This window comes from Miscanthus floridulus, chromosome 2 (assembly GCF_019320115.1).
Source record: "Miscanthus floridulus cultivar M001 chromosome 2, ASM1932011v1, whole genome shotgun sequence".
In the NCBI taxonomy this organism is placed as follows: Eukaryota; Viridiplantae; Streptophyta; class Magnoliopsida; order Poales; family Poaceae; genus Miscanthus; species Miscanthus floridulus.
Window position 1 is genome coordinate 7,222,175 of NC_089581.1, and position 12,968 is coordinate 7,235,142.

At 46.8% G+C, this 12,968-nt stretch overlaps 1 protein-coding gene across 1 annotated transcript; it reads left to right on the plus strand.

Moving 5' to 3' along the window:
• The first annotated feature begins 11,723 nt into the window (after positions 1-11,723).
• LOC136537802 (uncharacterized) lies at positions 11,724-12,634 on the plus strand. Its single transcript, XM_066529766.1, has one exon. The coding sequence runs from the start codon at positions 11,755-11,757 to the stop codon at positions 12,277-12,279; it is 525 nt and encodes a 174-aa protein (XP_066385863.1). The 5' UTR covers positions 11,724-11,754; the 3' UTR covers positions 12,280-12,634.
• Positions 12,635-12,968: the final 334 nt, after the last annotated feature.

Below are 12,968 nucleotides of genomic sequence, written 5' to 3' on the forward strand. Positions count from 1 at the left end.
TTTTGGTTCGATGTTCACTTCTTTTGCCTTCTTCTTATCTTCTCCTTTCTTTGTCTAAGGCATTCTCTCGAAATTACTCAAGCTTCTCTGGCTCTGGCGAAGCTAAAAACAAACTGGCCTCTGAGGTGGATCTCTTGAAGGCAGAGTTGGCTAGTAGGCAGGCCGAGCTTGAGGTGGAGCACCAGGGGCGCCAAGTCACCGAAGGAGCTCTCCATGCCCAAATTGGCGAATCAGAGCGGAGGAAGAATGATGCCCTAGCTGCTTTGCAGGAGGCATCCGAGAAGTCTGAGGGCTTCAAGAAGGACTATGAAGGTATCCGAGATCTTTTTATTTTTCATCTTTTCTCCTTATTTATTTGCCTTTTCGGTTTTTGGACTTGTGCAATTTGTGTGGTCAGGTCTTTGAAGGAGTAACAAGCAGCTTCTGGATGACATTGAGGTCATGAAGGTGATAGTTCGGTCTGAGCACAACAGAGTTGAAGAGGTAATTGAACGTGTTGAGGGAGAGCTTGCTTCTACCAAGTTGATTAGGCATGGGGCTGACCGAGATCTTATGCAGGCTAAGAAATCCATAGAAGACTTGACTGCTAAACTATCCACGGCTGAAAAGAACTGGGCCAGCTTGTGGCAGTCTTTTCAGATGGTGGCTAGTCTCCTTCGGACTTCAGAAGATAACAGGCAAACATGGGGTCAATTTATCCCTTTGATTCATGTCCGTCTTCAAGGCTTCGTTAAAAGGGCTACCCACATCTGTATCAAGAATGTCCTGGCTTATGTTCGGGTACTTACACCGTTAGCTCCTCTGGAGAAGCTTGCTGAAGGGGCCAAAAGTCAAGAGTACCTGGAGGCTGTCGAGAGGGTAGAGCCTAAAGTTGATGCCTTGGCTGGACTTATTTCTGAGTAGTTGGATATAGAACTCCCTCCTCCAGATGATGTTTTTTTATTTTTGTATAAAGAACTTTCTTTCTGGGTGTCTTTTGTAAAGATAACACCTTTTGTTGCCTGTATGAAATGTATTGATCTTCCATATGGATGTCTTTGCCTTTTTATTCTTCAGGCGAGTTGTCCAAGCGATCAGAATTTTTTTTGAGTAGTCTCTTCTTGGGCGTGTCACGCATCCACAGCTTAGAGTGGTCATGTTCTTTCATCCGTTGTAGGATAACTCCTTGATAGGTCGAGCGCTTTGTTGGCTTGACAGAGTTTCTTGATACGTCGAGTGCTTATCTGGCTCTTATCTGCGCCGTGTAAATAACTCGGGGTGTGTCGATCGTTGGCTTGATAGAGTCCCTTGGTAGGTCAAGTGCTTGTCTGGCTCTTGTCTACGCCATGTAAACAACTTAGGGTATGTCCATCGTTGGGTTGATAGAGTCCCTTGGTAGGTCGAGTGCTTGTCTAGCTTTCTTCTGCACCGTGTAAACAACTCGGGGTATGTCGATCGTTGTCTTGACAGAGTCCCTTGGCAGGTCGAGTGCTTGTCTGGCTCTTGTCTGCGCCGTGTAAACAACTCGAGGTATGTCCATCGTTGGGTTGACAGAGTCTCTTGGTAGGTCGAGTGTTTGTCTGGCTTTCATCTGCGCCGTGTAAACAACTCAGCATATGTCGATCGTTGTCTTGACAGCCTTCTTAGTCTTCGTCAGTACTAAAAAGACTTAGGACCGGTGGGTTCAAGTATCTTTTTAGCTATTTCGCTCTCATCCGATGAGCTCAAGCATCTTCAGCTTTTTTGCTCTCGTTCGGTGAGCTCAAGCATCTTTTCAGCTTTTTTGCTCAACTCGGGATGTGGCCAGCATTTGGCACTTGCCCTGGTTGTTAAAACAACTCAGGACCGGTTCGAGTGTTAGCTTATCAGCTTTCTTACTCTCATCAGTGAGCTCAAGTATCTTTTCAGCTATTTTGCTCTTGTCCGGTAGGCTCGAGCATAATTTCAGCCATTTTGCTCTTGTCCGGTGAGCTCAAGCATCTTTTCAGCTTTTTTGCTCAACTCGGGAGGTGGCCAGCATCCGGCACTTGCCCTGGCTGTGAAAACAACTCAGGGCCGATTCGAGTGTTAGCTTATCAGCTTTCTTACTCTCATCGGTGGGCTCAAGTATCTTATCAGCTTTATTGCTCTCGTCCGGTAGGCTCAGGCATAATTTTAGCCATTTTGCTCTTGTCCGGTGAGCTCAAGCATCTTTTCAGCTTTTTGCTCAATTTGGGAGGTGGCCAGCATCTGGCACTTGCCCTGGTTGTGAAAACAACTCAGGATCGGTTCGAGTGTTAGCTTATCAGCTTTCTTACTCTCATCGGCGGGCTCAAGCATCTTTTCAGCTTTTTTACTCTCGTCCGGTAGGCTCAGGCATAATTTCAGCCATTTTGCTCTTGTCCGGTGAGCTCAAGCATCTTTTTAGCTTTTTTGCTCAACTCGGGAGGTGGCCAGCATCTGGCACTTGCCCTGGTTGTGAAAACAACTCAGGACCGGTTCAAGTGTTAGCTTACCAGCTTTCTTACTCTCATCGGCAGGCTCAAGCATCTTTTCAGCTTTTTTGCTCTCGTTCGGTAGGCTCAGGCATAATTTCAACCATTTTGCTCTTATTTTATTTGTGAAAACAACTCGGGGCAAGCCATAATAAGACAAATGTTGTCGAGGAACGCTATCTTTATTGATCGTGAACGTTGATCTCATATGGCTTCTTTGGTATATAAATTCTTCCTTGAGTTATTTTCACGCGTAGAATCTTCTTAGTTGGCTGATGTGCCATGTATTCTTGACTTCTATTCTATCTTCAGTCATCAACTTGTATGTGCCTGGTCTGGTGACTTTTGCGATAATAAAAGGACCTTCCCATGGGCTGAGTAGTTTATGGCGTCCGTTAGTTTTTTGTATTCTTCATAGTACTAGGTCTTTGATTTGGAGTGATCGAGGCTGAGTACTCTTGTTGTAGTGGCGTCTTAAACCTTGGAGGTATCAAGCTGACTGAAGGGTAGCGTTTACTCTGACTTCTTCTGTATTGTCGAGTTCCAATCTTCGGGTGTGTTCTGCTTCTCCTTCATCATATTGCTCTATCCTTGGTCATGTCCAGATCAGGTCGACAGGTAGTACAGCTTCTGATCCATAAACTAGGAAGAAAGGTGAGTATCCGGTGGCTCTGCTTATTTGAGTTCGTAGCCCCCATACTACTTTGGGCAATTCTTCAATCTATTTGGATCCATAGTCCACTAGTTCTTCATACAATCTGGGTTTTAATCCGGCTAGTATGAGTCCATTAGCCCTTTCTACTTGTTCGTTGGCTTTTGGATGTGTGACCGATGCGTAATCTATGCTAAAGCCGTAATCCTGTGCCCAACTTTGGAATTCTGTAGCTATGAAGGGAGAACCCAAATCTGTGATGATTCGATTGGGCATCCTGAAGCGGTGCATAATGTATTGGATGAACTCGACTGCTTTGGTTGCGCTATATTTCACGAGTGGTTTGTATTCAACCCACTTGGTGAACTTATCAATTGCTACAAAGATGTACTCAAAACCGCCTTTTGCTTTCTTGAGAGGTCTTACTTGATCCAGCCCCTAGCAGGAGAAAGGCCAAGCGGGTGGGATGCAGATGAGATTGTGAGCTGGGATGTGAGTTTGTCTTGCGAACATTTGACAACCTTTATATTTTCTAACGAGTTCTTCTGCGTCTTTCAAAGCGATTGGCTAGTAGAATCTGGTGTGGGATACTTTGCCGACTAGTGTTCTTGAAGCGGCATGATTTCCACAGCAACCTGAGTGGATTTTGTCTAAGATCTCTTTGCCTTTTTTCTGATGAGACACATTTTAGGAGTACTCCTAATGATGTGGCTTTTCTGTAGAGTTTGTCTCCTACTAGGACATAGTTCTTGCTTCTACGAACAACTCGCGTAGCTTCTTCTTTGTCTGCTGGCAACTTATTCTCTTTGATATAATCAATAAAAACTAGGTTGTTTGATAGAGGATGCTGATAACTCCTCTACGAATACACCGGGTGGGACCTTTGCCTTGTCCGATCCGAGCTTGGCAAGGATGTCCGCTGCAATATTTGAATCGCATGGGACATGTAGAATTTCTAAACCTTGGAAATGTTTTTCAAGTTTTCGTATTTCAGCGCAGTAAGCACCCATGTTTTCTTTGGTGTAGTCCCAATCTTTGTTGACTTGGTTGATGACTACTGCCGAATCACCGTAGACGAGTAGTCGCTTGATCCCGAGGGTGATTGCTACTCAGAGCCCGTGGATGAGGGCTTCATATTCTACTTCATCATTTGTAGCTTGCCATAATATCTGAAGGACATATTTGAGTTGTTTTTCATCTGGAGAGATGAAGAGAACGCCTGCACCAGCTCCGCCTAGTTTGAGTGATCCATCAAAGTACATCTTCCAATGGTCAAGGATGATTTTTGGCATAGGTCGTTGAATTTCTATCCACTCAGCAATAAAATTGGCAAGGGCTTGAGACTTGATTGCCTTTCGTGGTGTGAAATCGACGTTGAGAGTGTCAAGTTCAACTGCCCACTTAGATATGTGCCCCGTTGTGTCTCTATTGTGTAGGATGTCTTCGAGTGGGAAATCTATCACCACAGTAATCGTGTGTCTTTTAAAATAGTGGCAAAGCTTGCGGGAAGTGACCAGGAGGGCGTAGAGTAGTTTTTGCGCATGCTGGTACCGGATCTTTGATTCTGACAGTATTTCGCTGATATAGTATATGGGGCATTGTACTTTATACACACGCCCTTCTTCTTCTCTCTCTACGACTATCGCTGCATTGATCACAGTGAAAGTTGCCGCAATGTATAGCAGCATGTCTTCGTATTTCTTTAGAGGTGTGAGGATGGGTGAGGAGGTGAGGTATGCCTTAAGGCTTTCGAAAGCCTCTTTGGCTTCCTCAGTCCACTTGAACTTGCCCATCTTCTTTAGTAGCTTGAAGAAAGGTAACCCTTTTTCGCCGAGTCTTGATATGAAATGATTGAGGGCCGCCATGCAGCCTGTCAGTTTCTTCACATCTTTGACACATCGAGGAGGGCCCATCTCAGTTATAACTCAAATTTGCTTAGCGCTGGCTTTGATTCCACAATGACTGACCAAGAATCAGAGTAGTTATCCTGAAGGAACTCCGAATACACACTTGTTTGGATTTAATTTCCACTTCCACCTTTTCAGGTTTTCGAACGTTTGCTTTAAGTCTTCAATTAGTGTGTTCGGGTTCTTTGTCTTTACTGCCACGTCGTCCACATATGCTTCCGCGTTCTTGCCGATCTGCTCACTAAGGTATGTTTGGATAGCTCTTTGGTAAGTAGCACCAGCGTTCTTGAGTCCGAACGATATGGTTTTGTATCAGTAGCCGCCGAACAGAGTGATGAAAGATGTCTTGCTCTGGTCTTCTTCTTTTAATATGATCTGATGATATCCTGAATAGCAATCAAGAAAGGATAATAGGGCAGATCCTGCTGTTGAATCAACTATCTGATCGATGCGAGGTAGCCCAAATGGGTCTTTCGGGCAATGCTTGTTGAGATCTGTGTAGTCGACACACATGCGCCACTCGTCCATGTTCTTTTTCTGTACTAAAACTGGGTTGGCTAGCTAATCTGGATGAAGGATTTCTCTTATGAATCCGGCTGCCATTAACTTTGTAATTTCTTTTTTAATTGATGCCTGCTTGTTGGGTGAGAATCATCATAGCCGTTGCTTCACAAGTTTGGAGCCTTCATTGATGTCAATTCTGTGCTCAGCCAACTCTCTTGGAACACCTGGCATGTCGGCTGGCTTTCTAGCGAAGATATCTTTGTTGTCCCGAAGAAAGTTGGTGAGCTCGAGTTCCTATTTTGCCGAGAGGTGGGCACTGATGGTTGCCGTCTTGGAGGGATCACTGGTGCCCAGGTCAATTTGGTTGACGTCGGCTTCTTTTGGTGGTGCGAGAATGCTAGGCTTCTTAGCCGGGATCTCTAGTTCTTTTGGGTTCATTTTTGCAGCAATAGAGGCTATTTCTTCCCTTTCGCTGGTGGCTTGTGCCTTGGCCGCAATTTGGATTGCCTGAACATCGCAGTCGAAGGCACGCTTTAGATCACTTTGGGGAGAAAGAACACCGTTGGGCCCTGGCATCTTAAGCAATAGGTACGGGTAATGTGGTATCACCATGAACTTTGCTAGTGCTAGGCGCCCAAGGATGGCGTGATATGATGATTCGAAGTCTACAACTTCAAATTTGATAAACTATGTATGGTAGTTTGAGGGAGTCCCCAAAGTAACCGGTAGAGTGATTTGTCCAAGTGGCATGGCTGCCTTGTCGGGTACTATCCCATAGAAAGGAACACTTGTTGGAGTAATCATCCCAGCGAGTTGTAGTCCCATCTTCCTTAGAGTTTCTGAAAAAATGATGTTGAGTCTGGCTCCTCCATCGATTAGTACCTTTGTGACGGTCATACCAGCGATAGTTGGATCTAAAACCAGTGGGTAGTGGTCGACCTTCCCTACGCTAGTCCATTGATCTTCCCTTGAAAACTAGATTGGATACTGCGACCAATTGAGGTATCTTGGAGTAGCCGGTTCTGCTGCCATGATGGTTCGTAGAGCCAGCTTGTCTTGGTGCTTGCTTCTAGAACCCGAGACCCTAGAAAAGATGACTGCTACTGTCCCCTTGGATTTTTGGAATCCCTTATCTTCATGGTTGTCTTCATCTTTTTTTGATTGTTTTTTTGTTGTTCCCCTTATTATCTTTTCTTGTGTATCGATTAATGAAGGTGTAGCAATCTCCGATGGTGTGATTTCCTTTAGGGTGCCAGATGCAATGCATGTTTTCGATGTCTTCGTGCTTTCTGGATTTGGAAAATTTCTTCGATTTGCCAGCCACCGCTACGGTGTTGTCGGGTCCACGCTTTCTTTCTTGATGCCTGATGTTTCGATGATTTTGCCTGTTCGAGTTGTCTTGGTTGTTTCTATCCGGGAACCTTTCTCACGTTTTCTCCTATACAATGATCATCTTCTCTACTATGCGTCTGAATTCTTCATTGTTTCTCGAGTTTTCTTTGCAACAGTCCTGAAATTGCCACATGGCCATGATTCCGTGAGAGAAGGCTTCGATTACTTCTTGTTCGGTGATGTCATATACTTGAGCACATAGTTCGCCAAATCATCGATAGTAATCTCTGAGGCTTTCACCCCCTTTTTGCTTGAGTCCTTTTAATTCTACGTGGGTGATGGGGTGCGTAATGATACCCACGAAATTTTCACAGAAAGCTCTTTGCAAGTCCTCCTAGCCTCTGATTAACACTGGGTTCAATTTGTCGAACCATTGGAGGGGCAAGGTTTCTAGGGCCATGGGAAAGAACAAGGTCTTGATATCGTCATCTCCTCCGGCTAGTTCAATCGATTGCGAGTAGATCCTGAGCCACTACCTTGGTTCGGTCTTGCCATCATATTTAGAGTGGTTGGACGGCTTGAACTTGTGAGGTAGTCATATCGAAGCAAGTCGGTTTGCAAAATAGGGGAACCTATCATGTGTTCTGGCTTCTTTGTATTCTGATTTAGCCCCTCCTTCCAGCCAGCTATCATTCTGGTGAGAGTAGTTCCGCGGGGATGTCTGGATGGGTGCTCTGCTCCTGATCTTCTTCGGTTGTTCAACTCGGTTGATTTGACTATGGTCCCTTCTACTTTCTCTGTTGTGACTTCTGCTTGACCCAAGTCTCTCGAAAGCGGACTTTCTTTGATTTTGATCTTCCTGTCTGTGAGATGTTGATCTGGCGGGTAGCCTCAAGCGGGTCCTTCCATTGTGTGTTCTTAAGGCCGTTGACCGAAGAATATCCCAGAGCTGTTCTTGTTCTTCATTGGGATGTGAGATTGCTCCGAGTTCTTCTAGTGTTTCTCGGATCCTATTGTAGGGTACATTTGCCGCGTGTCTTTCTTCGGCTTCTTGCTCTGATTTTCTTCTATTGTACTCAGCCAGATCTGACTCATATCTAATCCAAGCTTCTTTGCATTGCCTGGCACGGCATTGGCGTCCTTGTTTCAATTTGTTTCTTCTTTCTCTGGCTTGTTTCTGGCTCTCAGTTTCACCATCGTGCCCTTGGGTAAAGGGTGATATGTTGGATTCGGATTCATCCGATGACCTGATGTTGGGTGCTTCTAGAGGGGTCAACGGTGATCGGGGACGGCGAACCATGAATACTTCTCGTACGTGAAGTGTTCTGTTATTGACGTCGGCTTCCATGCTGTCAGAGTTGTTGAGAACTTCAGTAGAGGCTTTAGGATCATAGATTGAGTCTCCTTCTTGGTATGGTGGAATTATTGTCGTCGTCGTGCCAACTAGTCGGGTTCTATCATCTTCAGGAATAGAGCCTAGCCAGTGGACGATGCAATCTTGAGATGTTATAGTTAGTACGAGGCCTTCCTGAGCTCCTTTTAGTGGCATTCTTAGCAACGGAACGATGGATCTTCCGAGCTATGCCTGATAAGATGTTGCCATGTTATAGAGCCCAAACAGAAAAGGTTCTGACTTCTTGAAAGAACTCTGAATGTACTCCGAGTTGAATTCTTGATAGACCGAGGTTGTATTGCGGAGTCCTAGCGGAAAAGAACTCGGACTATCATAGAAAGAACTCGGGTAAGACTCCATCTTGGATGCAGAGTCCGAGTTTGAGTCGGATGCGATTGGCTACAAAGTCTAAGTCAGATCAGACATCACGAGGCGTGCGAGTCCTTCGACGAGTTGATCTGTCGTAGTCGTCGAAATAGCGAGGTCTTCATGGCGATGTGAATCTTCGAGGAGACGGTTTTGGAGCTTGCCGTCGTCGTCCGCCTCACAGATCCATGATCCAAAGATGAAAGTTGATCATGTTGAGAATATCATGTTGTCGAGGTCCGTCGAGCTCTCGGATGCAAATCCACCGAAAGTCCCTACCTGGCGCGCCAGTTGTCGATGTTTTACCACCGATAGCTTGCCACGGGGGTACCCGGGACAGTTGTTCGGGCTTCGGCGTATGCAAAACTCGGCGGTTAACGCAAGCCCCTCGATCGTAATCGAGTAATAGCCCTACGTCCAGTCGGCGTTAGCCTTTGCGTTGAATTGATTTGTATGTGTTCAATTGTTGTTCTTTGGTGCCCACTGCCTCTCTTTATATAGACAGAATAGGTCGTGGAGCGATTACCTAGACTTGTCTTACCGATTCAGGGAGCCCTGCCCTCTTTTATATGGTGCAGGAGGCAAGAGTCCTAATCGGTTTACAATGTAGAGTTCTAGTAGGATTACATGGTAGTACTACTAATAGGATTACACGGAAGGAATCCTAGTTAGACTAGATATTCTCTCTTTCTTGCAGGGTATCCCGTGGGTCCCGCATCGACACTTACTAAAAAAAAAAGTCAGCTCACAAGTTTGAGCCTTGGTTCTGGTTGTTCAATTTTTTTTTAAAAAAAAGTCATCTAAAAAAACTTAAAAAAAAAAACTGTCCCACGGAATAGAAGACGTGTTTTTATCAAGGCGTGTCTGAGAGCTCCGGCGGGGATTTGGGCATAGGCCCACTATAGGCGGGGAGCAGGCGCAGCGTTTAGTTGGACCTAGGTCCAATACAAATCCAAACCTAGCTAAGGAAGAACAGCAGGCTGAAATTGAGTTACACGCGCAAATCCAACTAAATTAATCCCACTTGGTCCTACTGTCCTAGAGGCTAGAGTCGATCTCCATATCGATCGTTTTTCTTGTTTTCTCAAAAAAAAAGTTAGGAAAAAACAATCGTCTTTCTTCGCTCGACGGTTTGGAATTGATTTATTGTTTTTTCCTCATGAGATGGCAAAGAGTTACGCGGCAATGCCTCCCAATCACAATCGATGTTGGCACCAACAATTTGGCCGTGCTCAAATAGTCAAATGTCGGCCTCCGCCAAAAACGTGCCGCTAGGCAAGTCAGCCATTGATGCATTCCTCCACTGGTGTTACAGTACACGGCCCTTTTTTTAGGGAAGTGTTAGTGTGCTACACGGCTAATTTGTTTCTCCAACCATCCCAAACATGTCATGAAATTTTTTTGACCCCCGCTGTAATGCACGGAGTAGTACATGCATATACGCAATGCGAGAAACACTACAAGTTCTTTCTTCTACTACAAAATAGAATTTGAGCAACAGATGGTCGATCTACTCCTCCTAGAATGGACAAACAACTACTTTAAACTTAATATTTAAGATTTACTATATCATTTAATGCTTTTACACCGAATTGCGGGTATAACTATTTACAGAAATGAATGTAAAAACTTTGGTGTGGCGTACCCTTTTGTTAAAATTCTGCATCCGCCACTGCCTATTATCCATACTGGTCACTTGGCGTGCCACTTTGCAAAAGTGACAAAAATATAATCATTTTCATGTAAAATGATAATCGAAGAGTTGTCATTCTTAAAATGGCAATTATTTTTTTTTAACATGGAAGCATTCTCCATTACTCATTAACAGAGGCCAAATCGTTGGCCACAAGGACCTGGATACATCGAGGTATACAATCTCGGACAGAGGCTAAACCTGAACTAAGACCAGCTCGTATAGCAGCTAGCTCATGAGCAATTTATGTAAAACAATCCTGGAAACAAAATTACAAGAAAGTAAATCCTTTACAGCCTGTTCGCTTGCTCGTAAACGATCGTAAATTTCCAGCCAGGAACAGTGTTTTTCTCTCACACCAAACCAGCCAACAGTAAATAATCCACGATACGATACGGCCTCCCGAACAGGCTGTAGTTCCCAAATAAGACCACTCGCAGAATTACGATCATCCTCCAGCGTGGTTATTGCCAGCACCACCATAACGGCATCCGTCTCCAGGACAAAATTCTGAATCCCCAACTCTGCTGCTCGCTGTACAGCCTGCAGGCAAGCAATGATTTCTGCATGGTGAGATTCAAGCACGTTCTCCAGTTTGCCATAGCCCACACTAATCACCACACCATCTTCACCCCTCAACACAAACCCCCAGCCTCCTGTGCCATTCCGCACGTTGAATGATGCATCACAATCTGCTTTCACTGGTGGTCGTTTCCACAGGAACCTAATATGGCAATTAATATCCTGCCATCCGGCGTGGACCGAATCAACGTCGCGCTCCCGCTCCAAATCGACCTGAGGCCATGTTTAGTTGCCTAAATTCGGCGTCGCCAAAAACACTGTAACACATTGTAGCTACACTGTAGCATTTCGTTTGTATTTGATAATAATTGTCCAATCGTTGACTAATTAGGCTCAAAACGTTCGTCTCGCAGAGGACAACCAAACTGTGCAATTAATTTTTAATTTCATCAACATTTAGTACTCCATACATGTACCGCAAGTTTAATATGACGAGGAATCTTCTTTTTACATAGCGTGGAATTTAGGGTGAACTAAACGTGGCCTGAGGTGCGGGCTCCAAGCCTCCAAGCCTCGTGGCCCCTCCCCACTCGCCAGCTGCAGCTGCAGCTGCTCACGAAACCAACCGACCTACCAAGGACGAATCGAACAGGAACAGGAACTCAACACGTCACACCTCATGCACAGCACGACTAGTGCACGACTGTTTTTCTTTTTCTCGCCTCTCCACTATCCCAGCTTTTACTCCACGCAGTTATACCACTGTACCCCTCAGTTACGTACTCCCATTCACCACTCTCCACCGGCCACCCTCCTCCCGCTTCCGCTTCCGCCTCTATTTAAACGCGCACGGCCGATCCATCTCCACTTGCATTGCAACCCAACGCAACAGCATCGAAACACGCAGAGATCACCGATCGAGAGTTCGAGACATGGCCAGCAAGGGCAGCCTCGCCTTCGCAGCGCTCTGCGTCGCGCTGGCGCTGCACGCCGCCGCCGCGGCCAGGACCGTGCCGGCGGTGCCGGGCGTCTCCTCCGCGTCCACCGGCGGCACCGCCTCGCTCCCGGCTGCGGCGGCCGCGGCCAGGACCGTGCCGGTGCCGGGCGTATCCTCCACGTCCACCGGCGGCACCGCCTCGCTCCCGGCTGCGGCGGCCGCGGCCGGCACCAAGAGCAACGACAACAATGGCGGCGCAGCTGGCTCGGGCGCCGGCGTGGCGGACAAGAAGAACCTCTTCGTGGGCGTGGGCGGCATGGGCGACCTCCCGGGCTTCCCGGCCGTGGGCGGCGGGTACGGCGGCGGCTTCGGCAACAACGGCGGGGGCGTCTTCAGCGGCGTCACGGGCCCGCTGGGCGGCGTCGGGGTCGGCGTCGGCGGGTTCGGCCCCCTCGGCAGCGGCGGTGTCCCCTTCGGCGGCGGCTACGGCGGCGGGGGCGCTGGTGGCGTCACGCCTTGAGCTGCTGGCCTGCGGGAGGCATGGTAGTGTCGTCTGGTCGTGAGCGCACCGGCAAGGGTGCATGGCGTTCGCACGACCTGGTCTAGTAGATGCATGCACGCGTGTGTTGCCGGTGTGGTACGTGAGCGTGGCATGTAGGAGTAACAATAATAACGTTTGTAGCGCTGTCTGTGCGGCATGTCCGTGTGTTCCTGTGTGTGGCTGCAGTGCGCAGAGAGGTTGGAGTCCGTAAATGTTAGGGCTTGTGTGTGTGTGAGGTCCGGGTCCGGGTACTTCTTAGCAGCGTGCTTGTGTGTGTGTGCTCATGTACCAGCCGCGTGTTAGCTAGCTACAAGTACTTGTTAAATGTGATGTGCATTTGTGCTCAACTGCTCATGATGGTGTGATGCTCTGCTAGCATTCCTACAATGCGGTTCATGATGGAGCTGCCTGATTGTGGCTCTGACCGGCTCCGCCACAGTACTTGCATCGGAGCTGGCCGAGCCCCTCCAAACAGCCTCTTGATTTTTTGATTTTTAGGTTATAGTAACGCAAAATGGATACAACAGTTAGTCCTCTTGGTTATGACAAGTTTTTTTTTTCTTGGACTTCTTGGTTATCACAAGTTGACAAGGCTCGAGGCTGGGCAAACGGTTTGTTTTTGTGCGAGTTTTAGAACAGCGTTCCGATTAACATTTGTCAATTTTGTC

Excerpts from the sequence above, each read along its gene's own strand:
- LOC136537802 (XM_066529766.1), top strand. The coding sequence starts at position 11,755 with ATGGCCAGCAAGGGCAGCCTCGCCTTCGCAGCGCTCTGCGTCGCGCTG.